Consider the following 27078-nt stretch of genomic DNA (forward strand, 5'->3'; position numbering starts at 1 on the left):
TCTGCCACGGTTCTCGGTGGACACACGACGGCGTCGCTCGGAAAACACACGTTGACCCCACCGGGGCGCCGTCCACGGCCCATCACCCACCGATGAACACTACCGAAAATTTCCACCCTTCCCCCTCCAAAAATTATCAAAATGACCCCTAAGTCTATCGAAACCACCCTTCTTATTACCCTAAACCCCAAACACCCTCATTTCTCCCCCTTTCTGCCCTGTTCCTCGGGCTTATCTCGCCCCACTATCTCCCGTTGCTTTTGCTGCCCGGGGCGCGCAACACCAAACTCGCTACCCCGACAGCGGTTAAACCACCCTTCCTACACCCTTATATACGATGATCGTCCCGCCGCAGCGACCACCGTTGTTGACGCTGATCAACCCCAACAGCTCGCTGACCAATCTCGCCCACATGGGGGCGACCAAGGTCCACAAGCCGTTCCCTCATCGGCAAGGGTTTGCCCACACGCCGTTCCCGCTCACGCCGCCGAGACTGGCAGAACTGCTGCCTGACAGCATGGCCCAAGCGGCTAGAGTGGCTCGAGCCCCGCCCAAAGCGCTGTGGCTTCCCCCGATCAACTGGCGCATCGTGTGTCTCTGTTCCGGGTGGTACTTCACTCTGATCATCCTGAGCAACAGCACCAAGCTGATTTTGACCCAGTTCCCCTATCCCGTCACGTTAACAGAGGCCCAGTTTGTGTTTAACTGCGTTTATTGCCTTGTGTTCGTGGCAGTGTTGGGAGCCGTGCCTCACTTGCGCGGCCATTTCCCGTTGGGGACGTTCCCAAAAGAGACTCCTAAGGTATACAAATTTGTCCAGCCGACTCGCCTTGTATTATTGACGACATTACCCATGGGGTGCTTCCAGTTTGTCGGCCATTTGACCCTGCACAAAGCCACGTCGTTAGTGCCGGTATCGCTTGTCCACACCGTCAAAGCGTTGCTGCCATTAGCCACGGTGGTCGCTTACCGCGTGATTTTCCAACGGGAATACCCTCGAGTCACTTACGTTACTCTTACTCCTTTGGTCTTGGGGATCATGATCACGTGCTATAAGCCCAAAGCCGGCACCAACGACGCCCCCGGCTACGTCACCGGCCTCATCTACGCGTTCACGCTGATGCTCATCTTTGTCCTGCAGAATATCTTCTCCAAAAAACGCTTAACCGTCGATCAATCGACAACATTGCCGCAGCTGCTGAAGACGAGAGGCGACGGCAAAGTCGACAAGTTGACGATCCTTTTCTTCTGCCTGGCCATCGGCTTCTGCTTCACGTTACCGATATACCTCATGGTGGAGTGGCGGCTGGCGACGTGGTCGTTGGGGTACCTTACCCCCTATGTATTCTTCCTCATGGTGGTCAACGGGTTCTCCCACTTTGTCCAGCTGTTTCTTGCATTCCAGATCTTGGGGCTCATGCTGCCCATCAACTACTCCATTGCCAACATCATGAAGCGGATCATCATCATCCTCGTGGCGTTTGTGTGGGAGCTGAAACACTTCCACCGCCACCAGGTGCTCGGGTTGGTGCTCACCTCGTTGGGCCTCTACAGCTATGACCGCTGGGGGGTCGTCAAAAAGTAGCACGTTATAGACGCTTGCATTATATACCCTTTGATACATTCACTGTAATACTACGCTAATTACTTTACTAGTTTTCACGTATTTCTCGCCGACACCACACGTAGGGGCCCACTTGCTTACACGAGCGAGGAATCACGCCACACTCGATATAGTCGAGGTGGCGTTCGTCGTCAAATTTGATGGTGGATCTCTTGAATAACAGGAGCGAGACAAACCTGAGTCTTCTCATCGTCGCCGGCACCGTGAGCCCTTGCTTGTGAAGCGATTCAAGGTTGTTACATTTCCCAAAGATATTGCCCTTAGTGCTAGGTAAATGATGAAGGGTCAACGCTTCTACCATGGGAGGCAAATCTGTCATGGTATCACACTTCAACTCCTGACAAAACACACCATCGCTGTTGACGAGGGTACGATGGGACTGAAATTAGTTTCGCAGTGGTTGATGAAGTTTTAGTCAAAGCACAATAGCTAAGGACCATGGTGTCCGCCGTCAAGCAAACCTTTCCCAAATTTACATTTCCCAAGGCAACGTGCTCAAAATGCTTGTTTGGTAAACGAATATAGTTATTTCTTGTACTCGGCATCTTCAAATGCCGAAGGTGGGGGGCCATCAGGAGGGGGATATGGCTTGCACGAGAGCCCTCCACTTTCATCTTGACTAAGTTCGGAACCACGGAAAGATGGACGGTATGGACATTTCCCAATGACAACTTGACGAGATTCGATTGTTACTTGTGCCGCATTGACCAGCAAGAGGCTGAGTGTGGGTGACGCTATAGAAACATCACCCAGCAATGAACCTAAACGTCTTAAGCTGGGGGGGAACCTCCACTGATGGCAAACGACGATTTTATTTCCAACTCGATCAAATTAGGAGGCAACGCAGTGTCTTCTGTAAACCGATGATTATACTGAATGTGGAGAACTTCAGCTTCTGGTAATTGAGCGAAGTTGGGGGGGTAACAATGTGGGTTGCCTTTGATACCCTCAATTGTGACAATTGGAAGCAGGTGAAGACATCATTAATGTGGACAACACCGACGTCATTGGAGTCAACGAAAATAACCCGTTGAAGATGAGGACACTGGAAGTCCCTCAAATTGAACCCTTCGATCAATGGTTTCGTGATGGTGATCTCCTCCAACAAATCACAGTGGAAATCGGGTGGTACTGTGTCAATGGTGGCCGTCACACGCTGAACCCAGGGTAGCAAGTTGTCATTAAAACCACGACACCCGTCATTGGTGAAGCGGGTAAGATTGGTTAAGCGCAAAAGACCGGGTGGGTTGTGAATCCCACACTCACAAAGTGAGAGTTCCTCGGCGGTCATGGGGATCAAGTTAGCGTCAACATCCACCCGTTTAAAGTGTAAAGCAACGATGTTTTTGTCAGCAGGAAAATCACGACGGGCGTATTTATAGATGAAGTGGTCCTCCTCAGCTTCGTTATAGATGGTTGACGATAACAGGTTAAACTCCACTTGGCGAAGATACCAAAAGGCAAGGTCCCAGAGACCGGCGGAGCACTTGACAACAATGTTGCACCACAACGGCATCAATGCCAACGTCTAGAAGTCGATCTTGGTGGTATCCGTCTTAGGAATGTGTTCCAACGTTACTTCCACTGGGAGCTTTTCGAGGTACTCTCGGGTGTGTTCTCGGGTACCATTGTAGGTGGAATTGACGCTACAGGCAGCGTAAAAGTGACACACCGAACGAACATCGAGTAGGTTGAATACCTTTAATTGGGCGTAGGTGTCCACGCCCGCAAACCATCGTAGGGTAGTAATGCAACCTTAAGTCTCGAAAAAGGACCCTAGATTCAGGAGAGTTAGAAAGGAAACGTCATCCTTTTCTGTTGCAATGACAACTGTTATTTCAAGTGCTAGAGCTTCCTCAAGATGAGTAGTGGTGGAAATATTAGCACGTGTTTTTATAGTGGGGCAAACCCGGCGAGGAACCGTACTAAAGATCATCTGACCTCACTAGGGGGACTTTGAAACAAATTCTGATCGATTATTGGACTCCATTGGATCATGGCTCATCGTTTCACACATGACATTCTCTAGCGATCGTTTTCCATAGTTGCCACTCAACCTCTCTCATCTTCCTCCATACCAAGACACCTCTTCCAATCTCAAACACTCCCCAGCTTCAATCAAGCATCAAACAATAAATCACTCAGCTTCTTCCTAAACATCTCTCTCTATATCCCCTTTCAAGTTTACCTTTAGTTAGTGGTACCATTGTTATCGCACTTACTTTCGCCTCACGTGAGCACACCGGCGACGCCATGATCGAAGCCGTCTACATCTCCGACACCAACGCCTCGTTGGTGTTCGAGTACCAGCAGCGGCTCAGTCTGCCTGGCTATACTCTGATCAAGCTGATGGTGCTTGCCCACCCCGAGTCGGAACCGCCGATAATCGCGATTAACCACGACTACTATGTGGCGTTTGAACGGTTCGCCAGCATCACCATTTCCGTGCTTTGCGGGCTGAAACTGGACCCGGTCAATCCCATGATCCCGTTCGTGTTTATTCATCGTCTATTCACGGCAATTAAGGAGTATTTCGGTACCCCCGTACTGCCGACAAAGATCGAGGCGAATTCCGACACGTTGACGCTGATCATGGCGGAGATGATCGACCAAACGGGTTACCCGCTTACCACTGACGCTAACCAATTGCGTGATTTGATTCCCTACGAGCTGTTTTTGCTGAAATTGTTGAGTACATCGCTGTCGATTGTCGCCGAGCACCCGGCGGCGAAACTAGCGTTTAACCAGTCGCCCCCGCCACCACTGCAGCCGAACCAGGTGCTGGCGTATCCGTGGAGACGTTCTAACGTGCGCTATACGCATAACGAGATGTATATTGATGTGATTGAGCTGATCGCGGCGATGTACCAGGTGGTACCTCCGCTACTGCTGCTGCTGCTGCTGCTGCTGAGTATGGCACGACTTTACCCCGTACTGGCTCATATTGATGGTCTGATAGCGTTTGTCAGTCATTTGACGGGGGAACCGAGGCTAGAAATGCTGTTTAACCATGTGGCCCTGCGTATCCAGCTACCCAGCTTCCACCCGTGTATTGACATTGCCAAATGGGATAAACAGTGTGTGCTTAACTTTGTCCCTCCCGACGGCCAGCTGACGCTTATGGAGTACCAATTGGAAGCCCCCAATCACGAACTGGGAGCGATAGACATCAATTACCAGCCACTGACGGCCACTGGCGAATTTGAGTTGAAACTTCAAATAAAGCCCACTCCAGGACTCACTAAGGTCGATACCATCACCATCGATATCATCTGTGCCGAGGAAATGGCAATTAAGCCGCTGCGGTGCACTTCTGGCGACTTCAGCTATAAAGGTAACGGTAAGGGAGAGTGGACGTTACGCGACGTTAAACCCACAGCGTTGCCTCTCCTTCAGGCGGCAGTAATCAACACTGAGACTGACGCTCGGGGAGAACCGTTATACCTCAGAATCAGCTACCAGCACAAGGGGTGTGTGCCGCTGGGGCTTAAAATCGATAGCATCCGCATGGTGTCGCATAAAGGCATGCCCGACCTGGTGAAGCCTTATAAGGGCGTCAAATACATCACCCAGACCAGCGACATCGTCATCCGCCCGTAATGTCTTTAGACAACCGAGTAAAACTATTTTAACGTTTCAAAGAACCCCTTGTAGGCGGTGTCGACGTCGGCCAAAAACGCGTCTAGATCATCAGCTTCCAACGATCCCTCAAGGTTATTAAGCTTAATCAACCAATTAACAAGTTTCAGTTTCCCGGGGAACTCTACCCCTCTCTCCTCGTCGCCAGGAAGCTCATTCAAGTTAATCACAAGTTCTGAGAGTAACGGATGAAGCTGCTGTTTGGTATTGTAGTTGAGTTTGATTGCATCCATCACGGTGATGAAATTGCCCGTCACTTGAGCGATAAGTCGTTGGTTTGTCGTCCCCGTAGCCGATGACAGAGTGGCCCCTGGCTCGGGAGTACTGGTCTGAGTAGACAGCAAATGGAGGCTTTGTATCGTAGCAGGATACCCCACAGTTAATCTCTTAACCGCTAAGGGACACTCGAGGCGGAATTTGGTGGATAATCGCTCAAGCAACGTGTCTTCAGTGACATCCACTCCCAAGATTTGTTGGACTGGTTGGCGATGGTCTTCAAGCAAATTCTTCACCAAAAGCTGGTACTGGTTAATTAGACGGGTGCAGGTAGCGGTATACTTCTCCTTATCGGTGATAAAGTCTTTGAGGAAGGCCTTTTCCACTACTTCCAAAGTAGGGAGGATCAGGTAGATTTCCGCTAAGGTATCGTAGACAGCGACATTTGAACCGACAATATCGTTTTTGGTAAGTTCCCGGTTGGCATTGGCTCGGTGCTGAGTCGGTTGGTAGCTGGTGGCGCCCGTGGGAGCATACGCCGGCGGTGGATTATCCATAGTTAGCCAAACGAAGTGCGCGACTATAGTGTAGTGAGATAACAAAAATGGCACTCTACTAACAAAAATCTAAAAAAAATTAGTTTGCTGGAAAGTTGTGATTTTGATGATATTAAGCTAGGTTTTACGAGGTCAATTTTTTTGTTTTCTGGCTTGGTACCATCACCTAAAATTCGTGGTAAAATATCGCGGGCGTGTGGTCTAGTGGTATGATACACCCTTAGGGTGGGTGTGGCCCTGGGTTCGATTCCCAGCTCGCCCCGTTTCTTTTTGCACTCCCCTTGTTTTATAGTTTGACGCTATGTTTCACCTCGTAGCATACGCCCGTCGTTGCCCACAGTTTCTTGCGTATGCTAAGGGTTAGGGTTTAACTGAGCGTAGCCTTTTTTCAACGCGCGCGCGGGCGCGTGTTGGGTTACGAAGCCCTGTCACTACATCTTCAAAAGCTGATGGGGTCGTTTATTCTATAGACGTGGTTATCATTAAATTCCTCAGTTTTAGACAATCGACTCGATTTGGTCGGCGTAGTTCAACACGTTATTGATAATCAGCTCCAGTTCAGGGCCAGTGGTGGCGGTGGTGTCTCTATCAATGATAATATTGGCCCCGTCAAACCGCCAGGTGTGGCCCAATTCCTCACGAACAACCAGCTCAAACTGAGCGTCGGACATCTCCTGAGGGAAGTATAACATGTTTTTGCAGTTGTTGATGGGGATGGTGTCGTAGGTCTTCTCAATCAGCTTCGAGATCTCAAGCCTAAGCGCGTGGGTCAAAGTATCAATGAAATGGGTGTATTCCTTACAGGGCACTTCATTTTCCAGTTTAAGCAACTTCCAGATCTTAATGTAGTTGCCCTCCATAAGGTGACGTTCAAGGGCAATGGGGAACTGGAGGTAGCGGTCGTGGTCGACGTCGTAGCGGTCCAGATTGTATAATACTTCGAGTTCAACGTGGAACTTCAGCGTCCACCCTTGCAGCAAAAGATACAACAAGTACAACAGGATATTCTTGGTGGTATCGGTGTCGATCTCGCGGTTAGGGTGTAATTTGCTGTCGGCGTAGAACGGACGTAATTGGGCGAAGAAGTTCTCGAAATTGGGGTAGTCGTGGGCGAGCAACAGCAGGAGGGCGCCAATTTCAAAGATCCGTTGGGAAATGGTGAGATCGTTGATGCCGTCGGCGGTGGCGGTGGCGGCGGCGGTCGGCGTGAAGAGATTGTTTTTGATCAATTCCACCTGGATGGGGGGGAGGAGCTGCTTGCACTTGTCGTACTGCTCCGAGTCAAAGAGGGAGTACAACTCCAGCGTGAGTTTCGACAACGCCATGATGTGAGGGAGGATGTGGAGGAGTGAGTGGAGTCGGAGTCAGTGGCGGTGGCGTTGGTAGTTGAGTAGTGGTGAGACCTTCGCACTTCGCAAAGAGTTATATGCAGGTGCGAAAAAACACTACACACGATAACCATTACCGTAGTGTTCTACGGTGTAATCGATTAGTCAAACCCCGCGACGGAAAATTCTGTTGGGGGAGGGGCACACCGCACGGGCCCCGGGGCTCGCCACCGTAATTTACGGCACTAAGACAGACGAACTAATAATACTCCAAACCGCCAGCACCAGCCTAAAGTGCCCAGGCGGATAAATTCCAATGGATACTATGTCAGCTTGTTTACTTAGTCACGCTTCTTCGTCGGGGTGGAGAACCTTAATGCCGAAAGGGTATATAGCCAGTGGTCTACTTCGCGATGTGCATTGCATCGCCTGCGGCACCTGTTGATGCCGGCAAGATTCACACCAGCTACAGTAGCTACGACGAATAGTAGAAGTATTTAAGGATTTCCTCGAAGAATTTACTAGTAAATTTTAAACTACAAGTCGCAGTAGTACTCGAAACGACCACAAAGTGGCTTAGCTGTCAAACAGTGACAACTATGGACGATACAGAAAGATCATCCTTACTACTAGAAAGCATAACAGAATTGACCACATCATCAATGTCATTTGAAATCATTTTAAATCTGTTTGTTTTGACTCGACCCGCTGGGTCTCGTCGGGTCTCGTCGGGTCATTGTAGGCTGTCGTGGTGTCGTCGCGTTATCGCTTCGGCTACAAAAGCGTCCTGCCCCTAACCAACACCGGGACCACCCCTTCTCGCTCGATCGATCCGGCGATGCGCTTACTTGCGGTGCTGGACATCCAGGGCAACTGGCAGGCGTTTGCCGACGCGTACGCCCGCGAGCTCCGCTTGGGGCGACCCCCCGATGCCATCGTCCACACGGGCAACTTGGGCCTCTGGCTGACGGCTTTAGTGGTCGACCTGAACGATGTGAGCTATGCCCGCCAAGTGGTGGCGTTCCTGAGTGTTTTGTCGCCATCCGTGGTCGAATCGGTCAACAATTTGCTGCAAATCAGTGGTGGCACTACCAGTAGTGGTACTGGCGAAAATAACGACGAGATCGAGGCGATGGCGCTGGCGCTTGACGGACACCGTTTAAGCCACTACGACGACTATATTGGTGGTACCCATAAGCAATTGCCGTGTCCGGTGTACTCGGTATACGGTCCTTTGGACCACCCTTCCGTGGTGACTCAGTTACTTAATGGGCAGTTGAATGTACCCAATTTGTTTATTGTTGATCACAATCACGTGTACGTGCTTGACGATGAAGTGCTGGGACTGCTGGTAAAGCTCTATGGCCTTGGAGGGACAGTTAAGCTCCATTCCTTATTTGACCATGGCCCCATAGCTAAGGATGATAACGATGATCATAATGCTGATGTGGTGGCCCCAGTGTGTGGAAAAGTTGGCGAACTATGGGTCACTATGGTCCAAATTGCTGAGCTATACGTCAAAGCAATGGAGGCCACTACCACTACCGATGGTTGTGCCAGCGAGGACGATACCACTAATAGTGCTGATAATGATGGTGCTGTCTCATCGACGATTAACATATTCATGGCGCATGCTCCGGTGATCAAAACCCCGTTACTTGAACATCTTGCCATCATTACTCACGCTGATTTCACCATAAGCCAAGGCCTCCACTTCCGCTACCCCGTCTCTGGTAACGGGATGAGCTTTGTTGATCTGATGGGTGGTTCTGCTGGCTATCTAGACCACTACCGCCTGAAATTCTCCCGGCTTCGAATGATTTTAGGGGAATTATGGGCGATTGTCCGCCACGACGTGTGTCGCCATTTGGACACGTCCATCCTCCCCATCATCGAATTGGCGTTGCTGTTATTTGATAAGATCCCCGTGCTGATCGCCGATACCGTCGACGAGATCGTCCCGTTGCGGGTGGCTCCACCATCTGCTGATACTTCCACCACTACCAACAATGATGAGAGCTCGGCGAAACCCGTCCTCAAACGGATTAATGACTACTACTTTCAGGCCTACTATAACTTATGGCACTTCAACGTGTGTGACGTGGTGCTGGAGGACCGCACCCATTTAAATGTGATGGGTTTCCTTTTGGATGAAAATCATAATTTTGTCCTTGAACACTGTACCTCCCAGGGTTTCAATTTCCGATTCAAAAAGGAAAAGCAACCACCGAATAATGAAGCCAATAGTACTGGTGCTAGTAGTATTCGTGGTAGGGGGACCACTCGCCACAGAGGGAGACGCCCCGGTCGGCGTTAGGCGCACCCATTTCACAGATAATTGAGAGACACAGAGACAGCGATAATTTAGCGATAATTCAGAGAAATATAGGATACGAGGCCCGGTGCCTCCGAGTGTATATTCAGTATAGTCAGTATATACTCCCGATAAGTTAATGCAGGTTTTCAAAGGGCAACTTCATCCCGAACATGACGGGCCCGTCCTGTTTGACGCGGTAGAAGATCCAGAACCACATGGTGGCGCCCAAGATCTTGGCGCCCCAGCGCAAGTGGGCGGGGACGTGGGGGGGAGCAACGGCACCGTGACGGACGTACTTGGGAGCAGAGCCGGCCATGGTTATTCTTGGTGGTTAAAAGGCGGTTGGTATTAAGAACGGCGCAATTGGCCAGTGCGAAAAAATGCGGCGACCGCGGGTGCGCGAGGTGGGCGAGCGAGAGGGAAAGCGAGAGGGAGACTACGAATAAGGTTTTATCACGGGAAAGAGCGTGGGGAACATTGGAATTGATTATTGATGTTATAATTTGATTTTTGGGGTGGTTCTTCTGGTTTGAAGGAGTGGGTGGGAAGAGGAAATTTTGGGTTGAGATGGTGAGTGCCGATGGTGAGGAAATGGGAGGATAATGAGGGCAAGTGGTGGGCATAGTAGGCAGATTGTGACTCTAACGCAGCAGTGGTCTAGGCTTGTTTTCGGTGTTGTTCTAAGGGACATGGTCGACGAAGTATGGTGCGACTAAGTGTAGTGATGGCTAAAGAGCGGTGTTCACAGTAGCGTAGTGAACCCACCGGAGCAAGAACGGTGTTTCATTGAGTGGTCTGATAGGTGTTTCACGTCAAGAGAGTGTCAAGGGAATTTCTCCACAATTTACGTGTAAATGCGAAAGTTTCGGCATTTACGAAACTACGCTGCTAAGAACAACTTTTTTTAGGGAAGTAGATCAACTTGTTCTAATTAAATCTCGTGTCGAGTGGAATTAGTACTTGTATCATTAGTCATTAAATCTGAGTATATATGTTCGTTGAATCACCACTCGAGTTCCTTTAACATCGGCACTGTGGCATCGGCGATACGCTCATACTGGTGGTCGGCCACTGCTTTCTTATAGTACACATCACACAGTTGATTCAGGCACTGGTCCACCACCGATACTTCATCGGTACCGGCATCGGTATTGGCGCCAACACAGATCTTACACCCCAGCCGCAACAATACCAGTTTCCGCTCGCGGTACTTCACTTCGCCCATGAGTTTAGCCACCAGTAGCGCCTCGTTCCTCAAGCATCGCTGGCAGAAATGATCCAGATCGCCGTCAATAGCTCCTTGACAAACAGCACATTGGTGGCGTTTAACGAATTGAGCCAACGCCAGCGCTTTAGCATGGGGTAAGTGCCTCTTGGGAAGTGTATTATACCAATCCTTGACGTTTGCTCCCATCAAATTGAATATTCTCTCCAACGGAGGCAGGAGTACTTTCGTAATATAGTACTCGTAATCCAAGTATAGCGGCAGCGGCAGCGCCAACAGCGCCATGAATTTCTCTGGGGAGATCGCCCGGTCCCTCAATTTGGGTTTGGTGACGTCATGGTAGATCAAATAGGGCACTCTCTCGCGGTACTGAGGTTCCTTTCTCGGGTCATCGTCCACCATTTGTTGAGCGACAATAGCTCCAGGAGGCAAATACCGTTCATCTTTATAGGTTCCCCACCTTACTTCTTTGGCAAAACAGAAATCAGGGATGGGCACTTTCGACAGAAGCACCTTACGGAACTGGTCAGTGACGTATTTCTTTACTGCTGAAAGGTTAGCCAGGTCAAATAAGAGACGAAGCAGTTGTTCCACCATCTTTTGTTGAGCGGGGATACCGTCACGTCTCACCGTTTCAATCCCCTTAGCATCGAATTTGGGAGTACCTTGGTGGGGCAGTTCATAACTGTATCCCACGTACCGTTTTTTAGCTAATAAGACACACGGATGGTACACTTTTTCAAATTTGAGGAAAATCGGATCGGGAAACTCTCCGGTGACTCGGTCAGCCAAGATTTGACCATAGTTGAAAGCGTCCTCTCTCAGCGCTCCAGGGAAATAAACGAAAAGGGAGTCAGTGTCACCGTATACGACTTTAGCCCCAAACTCTGCTGCTTCAATCATCCTAATCAGTTTCAGTAAAATCTCTCTCCCCGTGGCGACAATGGCATCAGCCACATCCAGATTAGGCATTCGACCAGAGAATGACGCCAGCGCATATCCATAGGTGACGTTAGCAATCAATTTCAACGCTAATTGACGAGCGTGGTAAAGCTTACAGAGCTCAGATTCGCCGCCAAACATCTTCATCACTTTCTTCACTGCCTGACGAGTATTCATCAATTCCCCTAACATCTTAGCTAAGATCAGTTTCCTCACTTTTGAGTTGACAAATACACACCCGTTAGGCAGGACGTTGATAGCATTGTGGCGCCAGAGCAAATCAATAAGCCCCGGAGGAAGTGGGTGGTGTCTGAGGTACCCCAACCGGTTACTATTCCTCTTGAAATTGCGGAGACGACACAAAATCGTGGAAAAGCAGTAGTTATAGGCAATCATGATCAGCGGGTATAATGATTGAAAGTCAAGGACCACGAGGGGCAGGCGGTAGAAGTTCAGATCGGGTTCAAGGATCAAAGGGATACACTCGAGGGAGCGCATTTCGTGGACGTGGTGTTTCAGAGGACTGTTAAGCATCACATTCTCAGCTTTAGAAAGACGACCAAGGATCAGTTCCACTTTGAATTGAGACCCACGGTAGAAATTAGCGTTAAAATCAATACCGATAAGCCTCAGATACTCGACGTTTCGGGTAATAATCTCCTGGACGGCGATAATCTTCAAAGCGGTTTCGATCTTACGGTGGAAATAACGGAGAACCAATTGTTGTTCTCTCACAGTGCCGTTAAACCACATCCCGAGCTTATAGTTGGAGAACCGAGGCATCAGCACTTTGAGCAATTTCCTAGCAACATTCTCCAATGAGTAGTCAGTGAGAGCCATATCTGAGCGTAGAACTCTCCATAGGTTTAATACGTGACGGCCACAGATGGCAAGCAGTGAGGTATGAGTGTACCCCCAACGGTCACCCCATTTACCCTGAGACTTGAAAGTACCACGAGAAAACAGCTCCAAAAGGTTCGCATCATAACACTGACGGAATCTCTGGACTAAGTAACCCCACAGAGTGTCATTTACCTCGTATCCGACTAAAATATCGGGGTCAAAACTGGTTACTAAGTGGACTAAATGGGCCACCATATCACTCTCATGAGTGACTGTCAGACAATTAGGTAAACTTTGGCCCACTAATAATGTCCCTGACGTGGGCATATGAGCAAATGAGCCATTAGAATCATCAAAATGGTAGAATATAGCCACCACAGAGTCGGTGGCAGGATCAGGAGCACGGTCGCTATCGGTGGTAGCCAACACGTCAATGTAGAAGTAGGTCATGGCGTTATAACCGTCATCGTGCCGTACCACTTTAGCCGAGTTGTACAGGTACTTATTTTGAGTAATCGCCTCAATTTGCGAGTTCCATTTCTGCAGTGGCTGGAGTTGTTTGTCCATGAACCACTGGGCCACAGTTTCTGCTTTTGGAGGTTCTAGAACGTATCTCCACCTCTGGAGCTGGTCCTTTTTCGGTTTCATCGTCAGTTTGATCCACTGGGACATCAGAGAATCAGGGATGGTAGCGTCACAGAGTACAGGGACGTTAATCCGTTTATTGGCGAAGATAAACGGTCTCAGCGGTTGATCGGCGTCAGTATCAAAGTGAGGCACGGGGTAATCGATTTTCAATGCTCCCAGTTCAATAAACAGCCGGTTGAGGAGTTCCGGGTCTGTAGCTTCCTTGGGAGGTTCCAGACGGAAACGAAGACTACCACCAGCAGTTACTGATGGCTGCGACTCTAGGATCATCAGCTGCGACCCCCGCATCGACTCCACAATCAGATCATCGCCATTGGATTGAGCAAACGTTTGTCTTCTTTGTGTAGCAATCACCTGGTCAATACCGCCCAGTTCTTCAAGCGACCACAGTTCTAGCTGGGCCAATACTTCCAGGTTATCTGGTGGTTGTTGAGGTGATGTAGCAGGCGAGGAAGTGGTTGGGTTGTCTGATTTTTCCGTGATATCATCGTTTTCGGAATTATCGTCCTTTTCAGTATCTTCCTCAGTAGACAGCTCTTCGTCGACTTCAGTAGGTAGTTCCGAAATCTTTGGTTGCGACGGTTGTGATCTTTGGAATTGGGAAGCCAGGATCGGGGCGTGGCGGCTCCAAAGCTGGTGGGGTAGTCTCCACGCCACCAAGTCAACGGGAGCTCTAAACGGGTAATTATGGTATCGAGGGACGATATCCACCAGCGCAAAACATGTGGGTACTTCTTCAAGTCCCTTCCACTGGCACGTGGTATCAAACCACTCGTCCATACTGGTTTTAGTGGTGCCGTTTTGTTTCATCGCGTACGCCAATAAATCATCCAATTCTTCTTGGTTCAGCCATGTGGAACTTCCGGTACCATAACTCTGAGAGTTTAACGTTTCATCTTTATGAAACTGAGCATTACGGGCGCGACACTGGTACTCCAAGTCACGGTATACGCCTTGTAAAGACAGCAAGTAAATTGGGGTTGGTAGGTCAGGCAGCCACCGGTGCCACTCCGTGAACCCGTGGTGGAGCTTACGAAGCTCTATCTGTTTCCGATTTAGCACCGAGGCGACGTCAACGTCAAATTCAAGCACCATATTCGAGATACGGGGCCATTTCTCTGACAGTAATACGTTATTCTGGTGGACAATTCCGTGTAACAACCATTGTTTGAGCCGAGAAACCTGACTGGAGTCAAACACGTTATTGCCGATGACGGGATCTCTCACGTAGCAGGTCTCTAGATCCATCCACCCACAGCCAAAGACGTTATAATCGCTCATAAATTGAGCCGTATACGGTATGTGAGCCTCATACACCAATGGAGCCACCTTAGACAGTTCAGAATCCAATACCACGCTGTTATCCCAAAATAACTGAGCCATTCTCAACTTATACTGAGCATTGAGTAACGTAATTTTGTACACGGGGCGGTAACCGGCTCGGTAACCGTATATCGGCATCCCTTTACACACCGTCACTGAGAGGACAAACTTCTTTTGTCCTTTAACTGGCGGAATATCGTCATCATCATCATTATACTGGCGGTGGCGATACAGCGCTACCATGCGAGCCTCAAGGTACCGGCATTTCTGAGCTAACACCTCCTCCGTTAATGACCCTAAATCCTTGGTATTGCAGTCAACATACAAGTACGGGTAGTAGTTATGGATGTGGACCATGGCGGGAACCACTAATGGCGATAGCAGCAGCAGCGGCCGCTTGGTTCCCAGGGGCGGCTCGACTCTAACAGAGCCATAGACCCGCACTATGGGCGCCTGGGTGGCTTCCCCGTACACTGAATCAAGTTTTGTCGGAGACACATGGTAGGCGTCGTAGTCGGCAACCTGGACCTTCATGAGTCATTGGCAACTGGGGAATGGTCGTTGTGCGGCTGGTAGCAATGTTTTGGTTTCGGAGTCGCGGTGGTGACGCAAACGGTCACGGTGGTGGGTACGACTATATTTGGATGATTGACGATGGAGAAGTGAAAAGAGATGATGATTGTGTTGAACTAGTTGTAGAATTAGAGTATCGAATATTTTTATATCTGAGCATTTGCTAGCATATGCTGAGGGTGTCAATTTGACCGCGGTGATGAGGACTAGTTGGGATTAGGCTAGTAATACAACGTGTGTCAGCCAAGAACTAAACATACGTTTCACCTCTTTGGCTTTGATGAAAATGATGTTGCTAGAACCAAATATCATCAACCACATTCGGTCTGGGGGGGCCGTTGTTGCTGAAACTTAACTATTGGCCATTTGTCCCATACAGAAGGAGTGTCATTGTAAACACTGAGCTACATTTAAATAGTGCCCCAATTAAAGATGATAAATGTCTCCGACTATCGCTTAGATACTTATAGCGTCTATTCAACCTGGACTTTAGCTCTATAACTAAGCAAAGTACTTTCCGTGTCTATAACCAGTAGTTTCTATAACGAGTTAGAGGCTTGTGTTTCACAAGTTGTTTCACAAGCTGTTCCACAAGCTGTTCCACAAAATGTCTCACAAGTTACGGTACTTGTGTTTCAAGTTACGGACTTGATACTCTATAAAAAATTCTCTAGACTCAGAGGACTCCACCAGGGAGCCCCATTTTACTATAATTATCGGTACGCCAAGTTATCCAAGTAGAGCTTCTTCTCGGCATTGCGCCGACACGTCTGGGTGTCACGATGCCTCTTAAGGGCGTCTTTACGGGCGAAGCCTTTGCCGCACAAGTCACAAATGTTTGCCGGCACCAGCAAGTGTTGTTTCTCATGGCGTTTCAAATCACTCAGCCGCCGGAAAGTTTGCGAGCACTTGTCACATCTGAAACGCTTACCGTCGTCGGTATCGTCATATTCTGACAGCAGCGTCCGCGAGTGGGGTCTGGGCGCCCCGGGACCACCCGGGTGCAGCGGGAGCGACCCGGAGGAAACCGGGTGGCTAATATCCATAAAGATATCATTAGATAAATTAGGGAACAGCTGGTAGAAACCTTGAATGTTTAATTGACCGTTGGAATTAGCCTCGATCTTGCTGCTTTGTCGAATGGGATTGCCGTGAGGCAGCAGGGCGTACTGGAGCCGCTGGAGTAAATCTTGAATGGTGGGGTCGACGAGCTGAGTGCCGTCGCCGGAGGTGGCGGTGGCGACGAGCGCCTCGCGTGCTAGTCGGAGGAAGCGCTCGTCCTCGTCCAGCTCCAGGTCGCCGGCGCCGTGGGCGCTGTGAGCGCTATGTGCGCCGTGAGCGCCGCCGGGAGTGACGTGAGCGCTGCCGTGAACGCCGTTAGCAGTAGTAGGGGTGGAATTGAGGGCGGTGGCGCCGCCAGCGGCGGCGCTCAGATGGTGGTCTCGCGGGAAGGGTAGAAGCGGTTGCGGCACCCCGTTGCCGGCGGCGGCAGAGCCACTGGGGGCGGGGGCGCCGGGGAACTTGGCCCGCTTCACCGGCGGCAGCGGGCGCGCCGGGGGGAAGTCAAACGGTAACCGGTCCATGCGTTTGTCTCAGAAACCAGAAGAATCCTGCGGTGGTCTGGTTACATAAATGGGAGGGAGGAAAGGCGCCGAGAGAGGGCAACCACAGTTTTCCCCGTCTCTGCTTAGGCAGCGACGGCGAATATGCTAGATCACGTGCATTCGCGACATCGACAACTTGGTTCAAAATCGACTAACGACGAACTTGAGCGGATCAAAATGACTGTGGCATCGGTTAAACCGTAGTCTAGCTATTCAAAGCAGGTCTTTTGAAGTCGTTAGCACCATTATTGGTGGAGATAGCTCAGCCCCATGGAACCAAACGGTGCTGTCACCGCTCCCTCGGATCGGATTTCGCGGTGCGACTCGCGTCGCGGAGGGACGAGGCGCTTAGGGCGCCATCAGCGCCATCAGCGCCGACAGTGCCAAAAACGCCAAAAAAAAAAAAAAAACTGAGCGCGACAGGCGACGCCACAATTGTCGCCGCTTCTGGCACCAGTGCCGCATAGTCTTTAGGCCTCAATCAGTGAGTGATTAAACGATCCCCGCAATTAAATAAATTCAAAGGTTTCAAGTCCATGTTTTGAATGGTGTTTCGGAGTTATTCTGCTTACTCTAGTGACAGCTATGATTACTAAGCAACGTCAGCCCTGAGACGTGACGTGTGTGTGAGAGATGTACGACCAGTAGCCGGACAGAAGGATCTCCCACGCCTAGCCCTTGCCGCGGCTTTAGGTACCAATTACGCGAAACCAGGGCTAATTACAGTTGGGTAAATTTGACGTGCATCAGGCAGGGCTTCGTCCGTCCCCCTGTATCAATGTCAGTTTTAAAGTTGCGTCAAAAAAAAGGGTCCCCTCGGAGATAGCATACGGGGCCATGACGCCATCACACCCACGTATCACCTACGAAGTCACCTACTGATCACGTTATCTCAGGCTATAATTGGCAACGATGCCGCCGCTTACTGATTCGGCGCTCGCTGTCAGACACTGATAATCTGAGACTTCCCCCCACCTGAAACGGTTGACACCTGACACTCGTGACACTTGAAACCTGTGGCGTCGATGCCGAATACAATAGAGCCAGTTATATTCGCGGCGTATCTCCGACAAAAAATCCACTCAAGCACCATCGACGCGTCGAAACACGCCATCACTTACAAGATTTATTTGAAACACTGTTTCAAGGTGGTTACGCCATGGGTTTCATATGCTCATCTCCTGAGTTCCTGATGTCATAAATTGCGTTTTTCCAGAAGCGCAATTTTTCAAACAGGACGATATTTCAACTGTGCGCGCTCCACACGTTGTCTGCTCACCACACCAAATGCTTCGCCAGGGGTTTTTCAAAGTGCCGCTGCTGCCCGGGGCGTGGCTGGTGGCGAAAACTGAGAACCCGTTGGTGCAGCTGATATGGAACACCACCGGTGTTTCAACTGTCAATTTGGCGGTGAATGCCCCGCACACGTTGCCAACACCGTTGAAACCAAAAGCTCAGTTAAACGCTGAGATTGCTCAGGCTAACCCTGATGCTGCAGGTTTGAAACTTAAGTTGAAACAAACGTTTGGGTTTGCCAAACAACTTCTTAAGTTTTACAAAAATGGAATCGTCAACGTCTGGAATAACCATAAGTTTGTTTCAGATTTACAAAAGAAGACGTACCTTTTGGAAGCCGATGCTACAGGGGCCGAGGTGCGGAAAATGCCGACGAACTTCCTGAAACTCACTGAGGAGTTACTGACAGTTATTTACGAAAGTAAATCTCAACTGAAGTCTAAGTCATCATCGATGACGTCATCACTGCCAGAAGCCAATTTATTCGCCATTTCCCGACTGGACTACCAAACCATCCGCCGCACCAAAAAAGATTTTTACAAATTACCGTCATTTGCCGTGATATTTGTTATATTTGAGGAACTGACGCCGTTATTATGTTATTTCTTACCTGAAGTAACTCCGTCGACGTGCGTGTTACCTAATCTCTTACCTAAGCTTTGGGGGTTCCCCAAATATACGGCGGAATTAGACCAATTAAAGCGTCAACGGTACCAAACTATCGACGAAAAAGTTAATGGTGCCATGCAGACGGCCTACCTGATCCCATTAGACGAAGCCCGCTTGCTTTGTCGCGTCTCACGAATTATTCCGAGATTAATTCCGAGCAACTGGTACCCGGAATCGACCATACGCCAACGCCTCCAACAATATTACAACTACCTCGTCGTCGACAACTACTACTTATCCGGGTTAAACGGTAACGGAACTCTATTTGACCTACTGGCGGAGGAGTTAGCCGAGGCGTGTCTTGAACGACAATTGATCGAAGATATCAATGTTTTTAAACAGATATCCGATATTGCTGACCCTGTAGCTCGAGAACTGGCGGAGTTGGAGCTTCGACAGAAGTTACAGGCGAAATTGGCCAAGTTTATCGTCGATTTTGACCAGTATAATATTGGTGTTCTCGCGATGGATACCGGCAAAATCGATGCCAGAACCGTCGTCGAAGTTAATTAATGTATATAGTAACGAAACCAGACTCATGAAAATGATTTCAAGTAATTAAAAATTAGTTAAGTCAGTGTTCATCGCGATTTAAAAAATAACCCACGGCGGGATTCGAACCCACAATCGCTCGATTAGAAGTCGAGCGCCTTAACCATTGGGCCACGCGGGCGGCTTATGACAATGAAAATGACGTGGTTTGTGGTACCAGACAAACAAAGAGCACATTGGCCAGATTGGCCAATCTGAGGCTTTCTTGGCTATAGAAACACTTCTCTAACGTTTCTAATTTGTTGTAGCCTCATTTTAGTTAAGTTCCTCCTGTTTTTGTACCCCCTTTGTCATGGAATTCCATGGGGTTCTATAGCAAACACCCGCGCGCGCGCCTTACCCTTATATATACGAGCAACCACCACCACAACAACCACGGAACCCACCGGCCCCATCCGTTTCCTTCCCACTCAATTCTCTTACCAATCGTGAAACATGTTTGCTGCGGTGTGTCTGGGGCGGCCGATGCAGGTGGCGGAGCAGCTAGACCTGAACCAATGGGGGATCAAGATCCCGCTGGCGCTGAACGTCGGCCACATCCTGGTGTTCATGCTTCCTAACTCCGAGTTTGTCGACGCCAACTACACGGCTTTGGTGTACTTTCAAGTGAAAAACGGCGAGTTTCGGCTTTTAGGGGGTATCAACCCGAATAAGCCGCTGGCGATCTATAAGCTCAAAACGGGAGATGTTACTAATAATAGTGGCATGGCTGACGACGATATGATGGGCGATGACGTCAATATTGGCTTCCAGATTGAAACTACCGCGAATGCCGAGGCTCAATTGGCCCAACTAGCGGCAAATAAGCCGGCCACTACTACTACCACTGCAAACAGCATGGTAGTTGCTGCTCCAGTCCGCCTGACGACACAAGCGTCAAATAACGATATTGCTGAGTTGGCTAAGCGAGTGGTGGGCAATGCCTATAACTATTTGGGGAGTTTTATCGATGCCCAGGGGAAAGTGCCGATGAAAGCGTTTGACCAATGGTGGGATAAGTTCTTGACGAAACTACAAAATAATCCAAACTTTCTCGATCAACCCCAGGAATAATTGAGGAGAGAGAAGGAGTATCTGAGTCTTGATAAGTCCACTGTCAGTCTTTCAGTGAGGGATTATTAATCGGTTGTTTTGACCAGCTCTAGGACCAAAGTGAGGGGTTTTCAATCCAATTACTCAGCCAGCATTAACAGTTGTCGGTTATCTCAGCAATTTCAAGGATTGTCGGCCTTTAAATGAGGGCTTTTTCTTTCTATTTATGGCTGGTGAGTGATTAATATGGCCTTTACGGATGAGTGAGTGATTAAGGGTAACCACCGCTGGTGTAACACGGGCTTGGACTGAGTGATTTCGTGGTCTCTTTTGTTTGCTGGTGAGTGAATTACCCTTTAATCACGCTTCAGTGCGGAGTCGGCAAGGGGAATTGTCTCAGATTATCCACTGACGTCATAGAGCTATGTCCAAGCCTTGACATTAGAGCCAGCATTACGTTGGAGACCTCTAGCTATAGCTCTCAGCTAATTAGTGGTTAATCCACTAACAAATCAATCCATAAAGGTTTAAGTCTTTGAAGACTAATAAAAACTAAAATAAATCAATCGTCATACAAACAGTTTATTTCACTGGTAGTCGATGTTTAATCGATCATTAGATCTTCACTAGAATCACATCTATTTCTTGATTATATTAGTAGTAGTAGTTGTTGGAGCGCAATTAGTTACTTCATCTGGCACCCAATTCCGTCGTCATCGCACTACTATTACGACACCCCTCTACTTCGCCCCCGGTAGATCGGCGAAACCACGAGAAAATGACGTGCCATCAATTATACCGCAATCAGCGGTAGTACCGGCGCAAGCGAGACAGGAAAACCCCGCAGAAACGCCTAGTACTACGCCTGCCAAATATTAGTTTTGAGCCCTGTTCTTAGTTATTAGCCCTGGTTTCGGCGCGGCTGGTGAGGGTTTTACATCTCGGCGGGGGCCCTTTTTGTCACCGAGCCGACTTAAACTACCGCACCCCTCCTCTACCCATAAACGCCTCAACAATAAAGGCCGGCGGCTAAAGAAATTGCTCACCCATATATAAGGAGTCGTAGATCACAATAGTTTATAATTTAACCGGAATTTCAATTGGGAATAGAGTGTTCTGGGTGGTATTGAGGGTAGTGTGGGTGGTCGCAATTCTGGGGTTGCCTCTTGGGACGTCGGCGCGCCCGTCGGCTCGGCGATTGAGGCGCCCACCGTCTCGCCAAGAGGCACAATTACCAGGAGAATTTGGGAGACAACCCGGGGAAAAGACATTGACGGCCTATTCTAACAGCCATAAATATACTAACCAGCACTTCTTTATCTCTATACTCTCTGTGTGGAGGCCTATTTCGGGGGGCTGGGGCCATTGTGGTGGTCTCACCTATAGCGCCGTAGGGCGCTCCCATCGGTCGGCGCCGCGCGTGCGCCAAAGAGAAAATAGCGCAAACAGCGCCCAGCGATCGGCGCCGACAAAAGTATAGATCGCAACCATCAGGTGCGCCGCTCCCCGACCACAAAGCCTCAGCCCCACGAGCCGCCAAGGCGACCATTCTTCACTTAATAATACTCGCAAAATCCTCCGTTTATTCTCTTATTGTACCACTTTCCCCAGATTTGCCAGATCCTACGCCTCACACGGCTTCACTTTGTAGTCGCAGCCCTGCGCGGCTGAAGGCGCCGCCGACACCGCTTGCGGCGCCGACAACTGCTTGCGTCGCCGCCCCGCCACCACCACACTATAAAAGCAGCGGCGCTCCCACCCCATCGAGATCGCCACCATGAGCTCGACCGACACCGCGTCCGTGGACAACGTGAGCATCCACCTGGAGAAGGGGTACGCCGATGAGAAGGCGGGGTACCCGCATGGTAGCGCCGCGCACCTTACCAAGCTGAGGGCGCTGGTCTACTCTAAAGACGCCACCGATGCTGAGTTATTACACAATAATCCGGGTGTTGACCGAGTAATTTCGCAATTGGAGGAGGACGCCGGCCAGTTGGGCCCGTTGGAAAACCCTTACGACGTCCACAAGGTCGAAACCCACCCGGACCCGAACTCGGACTTCAACGAGCACGACCCCTGGAAGTACCCCATCGACGCCGAAACGGGGTTGAGAATTGTCGACTGGGTCGAGAACGATCCGGAGAACCCGAAAAACACCTCCAACGCCAAGCGGTGGCTCTACACGATGGTGTTGGGGCTTACGTGTTTCGTCGTCGCCCTTGGTTCCGCCATCGTCACCGGTGATTTAGAGCGCCCCGCCGCCTACTTTGGCGTATCCGAAGAAGTGATCATCTTGGCGTCGGTGACGATGTTTGTCCTTGGTTTCGGCTTTGGCCCCTTGGTTTTCGCCCCCATCTCTGAGGAAGTGGGCAGAAAACCCGTGTATGTCGCGACTTTGGGGGTGGCCCTCGTGTTTATTGTCCCCTGTGGGGTTGCGAAAAACATCGGCACCATGATCATTTGTCGTCTTCTCGATGGGCTTGCGTTCTCGGCTCCCATGTGTCTTATTGGCGGGTCGTTGGCCGACGTGTGGGACGGCCCCCAGAGAGGAGTGGCCATGGCCATCTTCTCCGCCGCCCCGTTTTTGGGTCCCGTGTGCGGTCCCATCTTTGGTGGTTTGCTTGCCGACCACGCCCCCACCTGGAGATGGATCTACTGGACGTTTTTGATCGTCGCCGGCTTCGCCTATATCATCTTGGTGTTGGTGGTCCCCGAGACCCACTCGCCGACATTGCTCAAACGCCGCGCCAAAAAGCTTAGAGTGGCCACGGGAGACAACAGATACAAGACCTACGCCGAATTGAAGCCCCTTTCGTTTAAGGAGACCGCCAAGGTGTCGCTTTTGCGCCCGTTCTTGCTCCTCTTCGAGTTGATCGTGTTCTTGATGACGATGTACATGCTGGTCCTCTACGGGTTGCTCTACATGTTCTTCTTTGCCTACCCCTTGGTGTACATGGAAGGCAAGGGCTGGAGTGCGTCGAAGACGGGGATCATGTTTATCCCTATTGGCGTGGGTGTGATCATCGCCACCGCCATCGCCCCCATCTTCAACGCCCAGTACAACCGCAAGGCCCAGGTGTACCGTGACAAAGGGGAATTGCCTCCCCCCGAGCTCCGGTTGATCCCCATGATGTACTCGTGCTTTTTTGTGCCCGTCGGGTTGTTCCCATTCGCGTGGCTGTCGTACCCGCACGTGCTGTGGGCGGGGCCGTGTTTCTCGGGGTTGGCGTGTGGCTTTGGCTTCTGTGGGTTGTACAACCCGGCCAACAACTACATCGTCGACTCGTACCAGCACTACGCGGCGTCGGCGTTGGCGGCGAAGACGTTCGTGCGGCTGGTGTGGGGGGCGTGTGTCCCCTTGTTCACCATCCAGATGTACCACAGGTTGGGGTACGAGTGGGCGACGTCGTTGATGGGGTTCATCTCCCTCGCGTGCTGCCTCATCCCCTTCTTGTTCTTCATCTACGGGGCCAAGATCAGAAAGTTCTCCAAGTACGCCTACTCCCCGGAAATGCATTAGGGCGCCGTTAATACTTCGCATATATAATCCATACCATGACTTTCTGAAATCGCAACGTAGATCAACCATCGTAGGTTTATTATTCCTCACCTAGTGTACTCGACATAGGAGATGTGTTCCTTACTTCACTGGAATTGGGGGGCTTCGAACTAACTCGTAGTCTGCAAAAAGATCCAGTCAAAGAGAGACTCAGAACCTGAATTGTTCAGGTATATGTCAGTAGTTCCAGAGTGCTGTCACTTGGAGTTATCAATGGATCTTAACTAAGACTGTCATCCCACCGCCGTACCTTCTCAGTTTATAAGAGTTAGTATAATGCCTACAATCAAAGAGCTTCTATGTGAGACGGAACCACTTGATAGTTTCAAATACTCTCAAACTATACGTAATTGCTTAATAATTAGTGGCCTCTCAGTCGACCCCGTTGGCACTATGCGTACCGCTTCGTATAGGGCTGAGCCCACCGTATAGTCTCTCGAGGGAATGACCTCATCGCGTATACGACCATATATGACTTGCCACGTAGTTCAAGTATCTAATTCCTTTAAGACAATCAACATGATTTTACTCAAGTGGTTTGCGGGGCCCAACCGGTACTTCCAGGGTAAAATGGGCGCAAAACGTCCGGCCGGCGCTGTTGGGATCAAGCGCTCGAAGGCTAGAGCGACGCAGTTGGGACAGACGGCACGCGACGCTGAAACTACCAGATTGGTAGCGAAAGTGGACGAGTTGAGATGGGAATTGGCTTATTTGCGGGCAAGAGTGGTGATATTGGAGGAGGAGACGGCGGCATTGAAGGACGCTAAGGTGATAGCTGAATTGTACGGCTTGTTGAACCATTAGTGGCAGTTTGAGTGTGGAATTCAATCCTTTGAGAATAGTCCGATACCAGTTGAACTAGGGTAACGTCTAAGTAGTGAGTTCAGTGAATACATCATCTAATCACGGATACGAGATCTTAGTACTTAGTTTTGCCTTTGTGGCTCGGGAGGAGATCCTTAGATCCCTGGTGCGGTTGCGTGCTCGTATCGCTATACCAGTCGTATTGCATCAAAAGAGTGACCCCATCGCGCCATTCACTTTTGAAATCCAGTAATATTTTCCAATTCTCCTCTTCTTCATACACTCACCATGATCTTTGAGTGGCTCATAAACGTCTACAAGACGAGAAAGCAAAAGAGACAGCGGTCGTGCGCCGCTGAGATTAGACTGTTGAAGATGAAAGTGAAGCGAATGGAAAAGACGATCGCTTTCTTGAAACAAAGACAAGCGGAAGCCCAAAAAGAGTGGGATAAGTGGGGGGAACGATTGATCCAAATACATCGCGAAGACCAAGCCGAAATCGAGCGGTTGACGGATTTGGTGCTTGCCTTACAGGAATAGCCCCATATATAGTATTTGAATAACATGAGAGATGAAATAAAATGTAAGCCTTGATGATGATCATGTAGTCACAGCGATTGAATCCATTTGATAGTGATCAGAGCGACGTGGCTCAGGGACGCAACAACTTACCAGGTGGCTGATTTTGTCATCTAAGCGAATGCGTGTCGTTTGGAAATGAGCCTCAGCCTTAAACCCCTTTGCAAACCCATGGTGCTCGCTGTCTGTAAATAGCATGGCTCTTCACTTCTCTACTTCCCTCAACCTGCCTCATCTACAATAGGGGGCTCCAAGAGATCGGCACATACGTGGGTCAAGCTTGTACGTGCACCGAGGTCCAACCAAAGAAGGTATTGAAACTAGAAGAGTTTTGCTCAACATCACTAGTTCCTCGGCATTATTACTTGACGTTACTTCATTAGCACATCATGACAAAGAGTGCCCTTGATCCTGCCACACTCGCCACTGATATCACGGACCTCTTTTTTCGGACTTCTCGCACTTGGGCTCGATACTGGTAGGCATTTCCACGGGCTTGGCCACATCTACAAGAGAACATGGGAGCGACACTGCTGGAGTTCATGGAGAAGATTGAGAACTTGTTGGTGCTTGTGGAAAATTTGGAGCAGAATTTGCACAGACAGTCTCAATCGAAACAGCCGTGGTGGGAAGAGAACGCTCAGTTGAAGCTGAGATGAATTGTGATGATAGAAGCTCAACAATCATCGAATGAACGGTTGGTGAGGCATAATGGTCGGTTGGTGAGAGATATTGATCGGTTGTTGAGTTAGAATGCTGAGTTGATGAAGACAAATAAAGGATTTGATGGACGATAACTACAATTTTTGTAAGACAAATCATGAGTTAAAAGCATGCTTTGATCATTTGTTAGCGAGATATCCCCAAGCGATACCAGCGATGAAGGCGTATATTGATGAGGCGAAGCAATTCGAGACCTCAAAAGGTCAACAATAGCAGTAATCACGTATTGTGTATTACTAGGTTTCAAATTGATGTAGACGTGAATATACTAGGATCCCACTTGACCAAACGAATTTCTGACTTTGTCGTCGTGGGTGGCGTTGGAGGCGTACACGGGGCCGTGAGGCTATGGGTTACGCGCGGAATGAGGGGAAGGTTATAGACACACATTCTTCCTCGCCGGCAATGGCTTTCTCTGAAAGTTCTCACATTTTCAAAACCGGGGAAGTTGTTAAATACCCTCCTTGAAAAGAGATTGGGACTAGTGCCGTCCTCAGCTCGTATATCTTGTACTACTAACGATTATATCTAGGTACATGCAGTGCATCGCCGCACTGCTGCAAGTTGACGCTTCCCTCTGCGGGTACCCCTCTGTAAATCTGCGGAAAGGAACTCTGTGCACACTGAAACCTAACAAATAATCGCATTCTCGGTCATTAATCCATGTGTGACTCATAAACCACCGTGACACTACGCTAGCTAATCAAAGTGCGCTTGCTTCAGACGTCCATCAAAAGCCAAAAGCTAATGGAGTATTGTCGTGTTGTCCGTCACCATATTGTACTAATGAGGCCTTTGGACCCTTCCCATGCACAGGGGTATTGCAGGTTTTCTTGTGGAAAAACCAGCGTCATCGTAATGCATTTGCATTTCATGATTACGGCGTCACGGCATGTGTGCAATAAGAAATCGTGACCAGCCTTCGAGTCATCGTGAAGCACAGATGTTCCGTAGACAGCCGTTGACGCATTGTAAAGCGCAATTGCTCAGTGTCCAATATAAAGCTGTGTATTTCACCTGTTGGT

At 49.6% G+C, this 27078-nt stretch overlaps 12 protein-coding genes across 12 annotated transcripts; 7 read left to right on the forward strand and 5 right to left on the reverse strand. All coding sequences in view use genetic code 12, as the record gives it.

Annotated features, from left to right (window-relative positions):
• Positions 1–337: 337 nt before the first annotated feature.
• On the forward strand, positions 338–1585 carry SLY41 (Sly41p; the record flags this gene model as incomplete). The annotated part of the gene is made up of 1 exon (XM_034154435.1): positions 338–1585. The coding sequence occupies one exon, from the start codon at positions 338–340 to the stop codon at positions 1583–1585; it is 1248 nt and encodes a 415-aa protein (XP_034013381.1).
• Positions 1586–2450: 865 nt separating this feature from the next.
• On the reverse strand, positions 2451–3140 carry DIURU_001848 (uncharacterized protein; the record flags this gene model as incomplete). The annotated part of the gene is made up of 1 exon (XM_034154436.1): positions 2451–3140. One exon carries the CDS (start codon positions 3138–3140, stop codon positions 2451–2453), a length of 690 nt encoding a protein of 229 aa, XP_034013382.1.
• Positions 3141–3877: 737 nt separating this feature from the next.
• On the forward strand, positions 3878–5224 carry DIURU_001849 (uncharacterized protein; the record flags this gene model as incomplete). Its single annotated transcript, XM_034154437.1, has 1 exon — positions 3878–5224. One exon carries the CDS (start codon positions 3878–3880, stop codon positions 5222–5224), a length of 1347 nt encoding a protein of 448 aa, XP_034013383.1.
• A 23-nt stretch (positions 5225–5247) lies between these two features.
• VPS28 (ESCRT-I subunit protein) lies at positions 5248–6036 on the reverse strand (the record flags this gene model as incomplete). Its single annotated transcript, XM_034154439.1, has 1 exon — positions 5248–6036. One exon carries the CDS (start codon positions 6034–6036, stop codon positions 5248–5250), a length of 789 nt encoding a protein of 262 aa, XP_034013384.1.
• A 497-nt stretch (positions 6037–6533) lies between these two features.
• On the reverse strand, positions 6534–7361 carry DIURU_001851 (proteasome regulatory particle lid subunit; the record flags this gene model as incomplete). The annotated part of the gene is made up of 1 exon (XM_034154440.1): positions 6534–7361. The coding sequence occupies one exon, from the start codon at positions 7359–7361 to the stop codon at positions 6534–6536; it is 828 nt and encodes a 275-aa protein (XP_034013385.1).
• An 841-nt stretch (positions 7362–8202) lies between these two features.
• On the forward strand, positions 8203–9681 carry DIURU_001852 (uncharacterized protein; the record flags this gene model as incomplete). Its single annotated transcript, XM_034154441.1, has 1 exon — positions 8203–9681. The coding sequence occupies one exon, from the start codon at positions 8203–8205 to the stop codon at positions 9679–9681; it is 1479 nt and encodes a 492-aa protein (XP_034013386.1).
• Positions 9682–10684: 1003 nt separating this feature from the next.
• Positions 10685–15196, reverse strand: REV3 (Rev3p; the record flags this gene model as incomplete). Its single annotated transcript, XM_034154442.1, has 1 exon — positions 10685–15196. The coding sequence occupies one exon, from the start codon at positions 15194–15196 to the stop codon at positions 10685–10687; it is 4512 nt and encodes a 1503-aa protein (XP_034013387.1).
• Positions 15197–15948: 752 nt separating this feature from the next.
• Positions 15949–16818, reverse strand: DIURU_001854 (C2H2-type zinc finger protein; the record flags this gene model as incomplete). Its single annotated transcript, XM_034154443.1, has 1 exon — positions 15949–16818. One exon carries the CDS (start codon positions 16816–16818, stop codon positions 15949–15951), a length of 870 nt encoding a protein of 289 aa, XP_034013388.1.
• A 1308-nt stretch (positions 16819–18126) lies between these two features.
• On the forward strand, positions 18127–19317 carry DIURU_001855 (uncharacterized protein; the record flags this gene model as incomplete). The annotated part of the gene is made up of 1 exon (XM_034154444.1): positions 18127–19317. One exon carries the CDS (start codon positions 18127–18129, stop codon positions 19315–19317), a length of 1191 nt encoding a protein of 396 aa, XP_034013389.1.
• A 474-nt stretch (positions 19318–19791) lies between these two features.
• DIURU_001856 (uncharacterized protein) lies at positions 19792–20409 on the forward strand (the record flags this gene model as incomplete). Its single annotated transcript, XM_034154445.1, has 1 exon — positions 19792–20409. One exon carries the CDS (start codon positions 19792–19794, stop codon positions 20407–20409), a length of 618 nt encoding a protein of 205 aa, XP_034013390.1.
• A 1756-nt stretch (positions 20410–22165) lies between these two features.
• Positions 22166–23908, forward strand: DIURU_001857 (MFS transporter; the record flags this gene model as incomplete). The annotated part of the gene is made up of 1 exon (XM_034154446.1): positions 22166–23908. One exon carries the CDS (start codon positions 22166–22168, stop codon positions 23906–23908), a length of 1743 nt encoding a protein of 580 aa, XP_034013391.1.
• A 558-nt stretch (positions 23909–24466) lies between these two features.
• On the forward strand, positions 24467–24751 carry DIURU_001858 (uncharacterized protein; the record flags this gene model as incomplete). Its single annotated transcript, XM_034154447.1, has 1 exon — positions 24467–24751. The coding sequence occupies one exon, from the start codon at positions 24467–24469 to the stop codon at positions 24749–24751; it is 285 nt and encodes a 94-aa protein (XP_034013392.1).
• Positions 24752–27078: the final 2327 nt, after the last annotated feature.

Source organism: Diutina rugosa, assembly GCF_008704595.1.
Source record: "Diutina rugosa strain CBS 613 chromosome Unknown scaffold32_size146972, whole genome shotgun sequence".
NCBI lineage: Eukaryota > Fungi > Ascomycota > Pichiomycetes > Serinales > Debaryomycetaceae > Diutina > Diutina rugosa.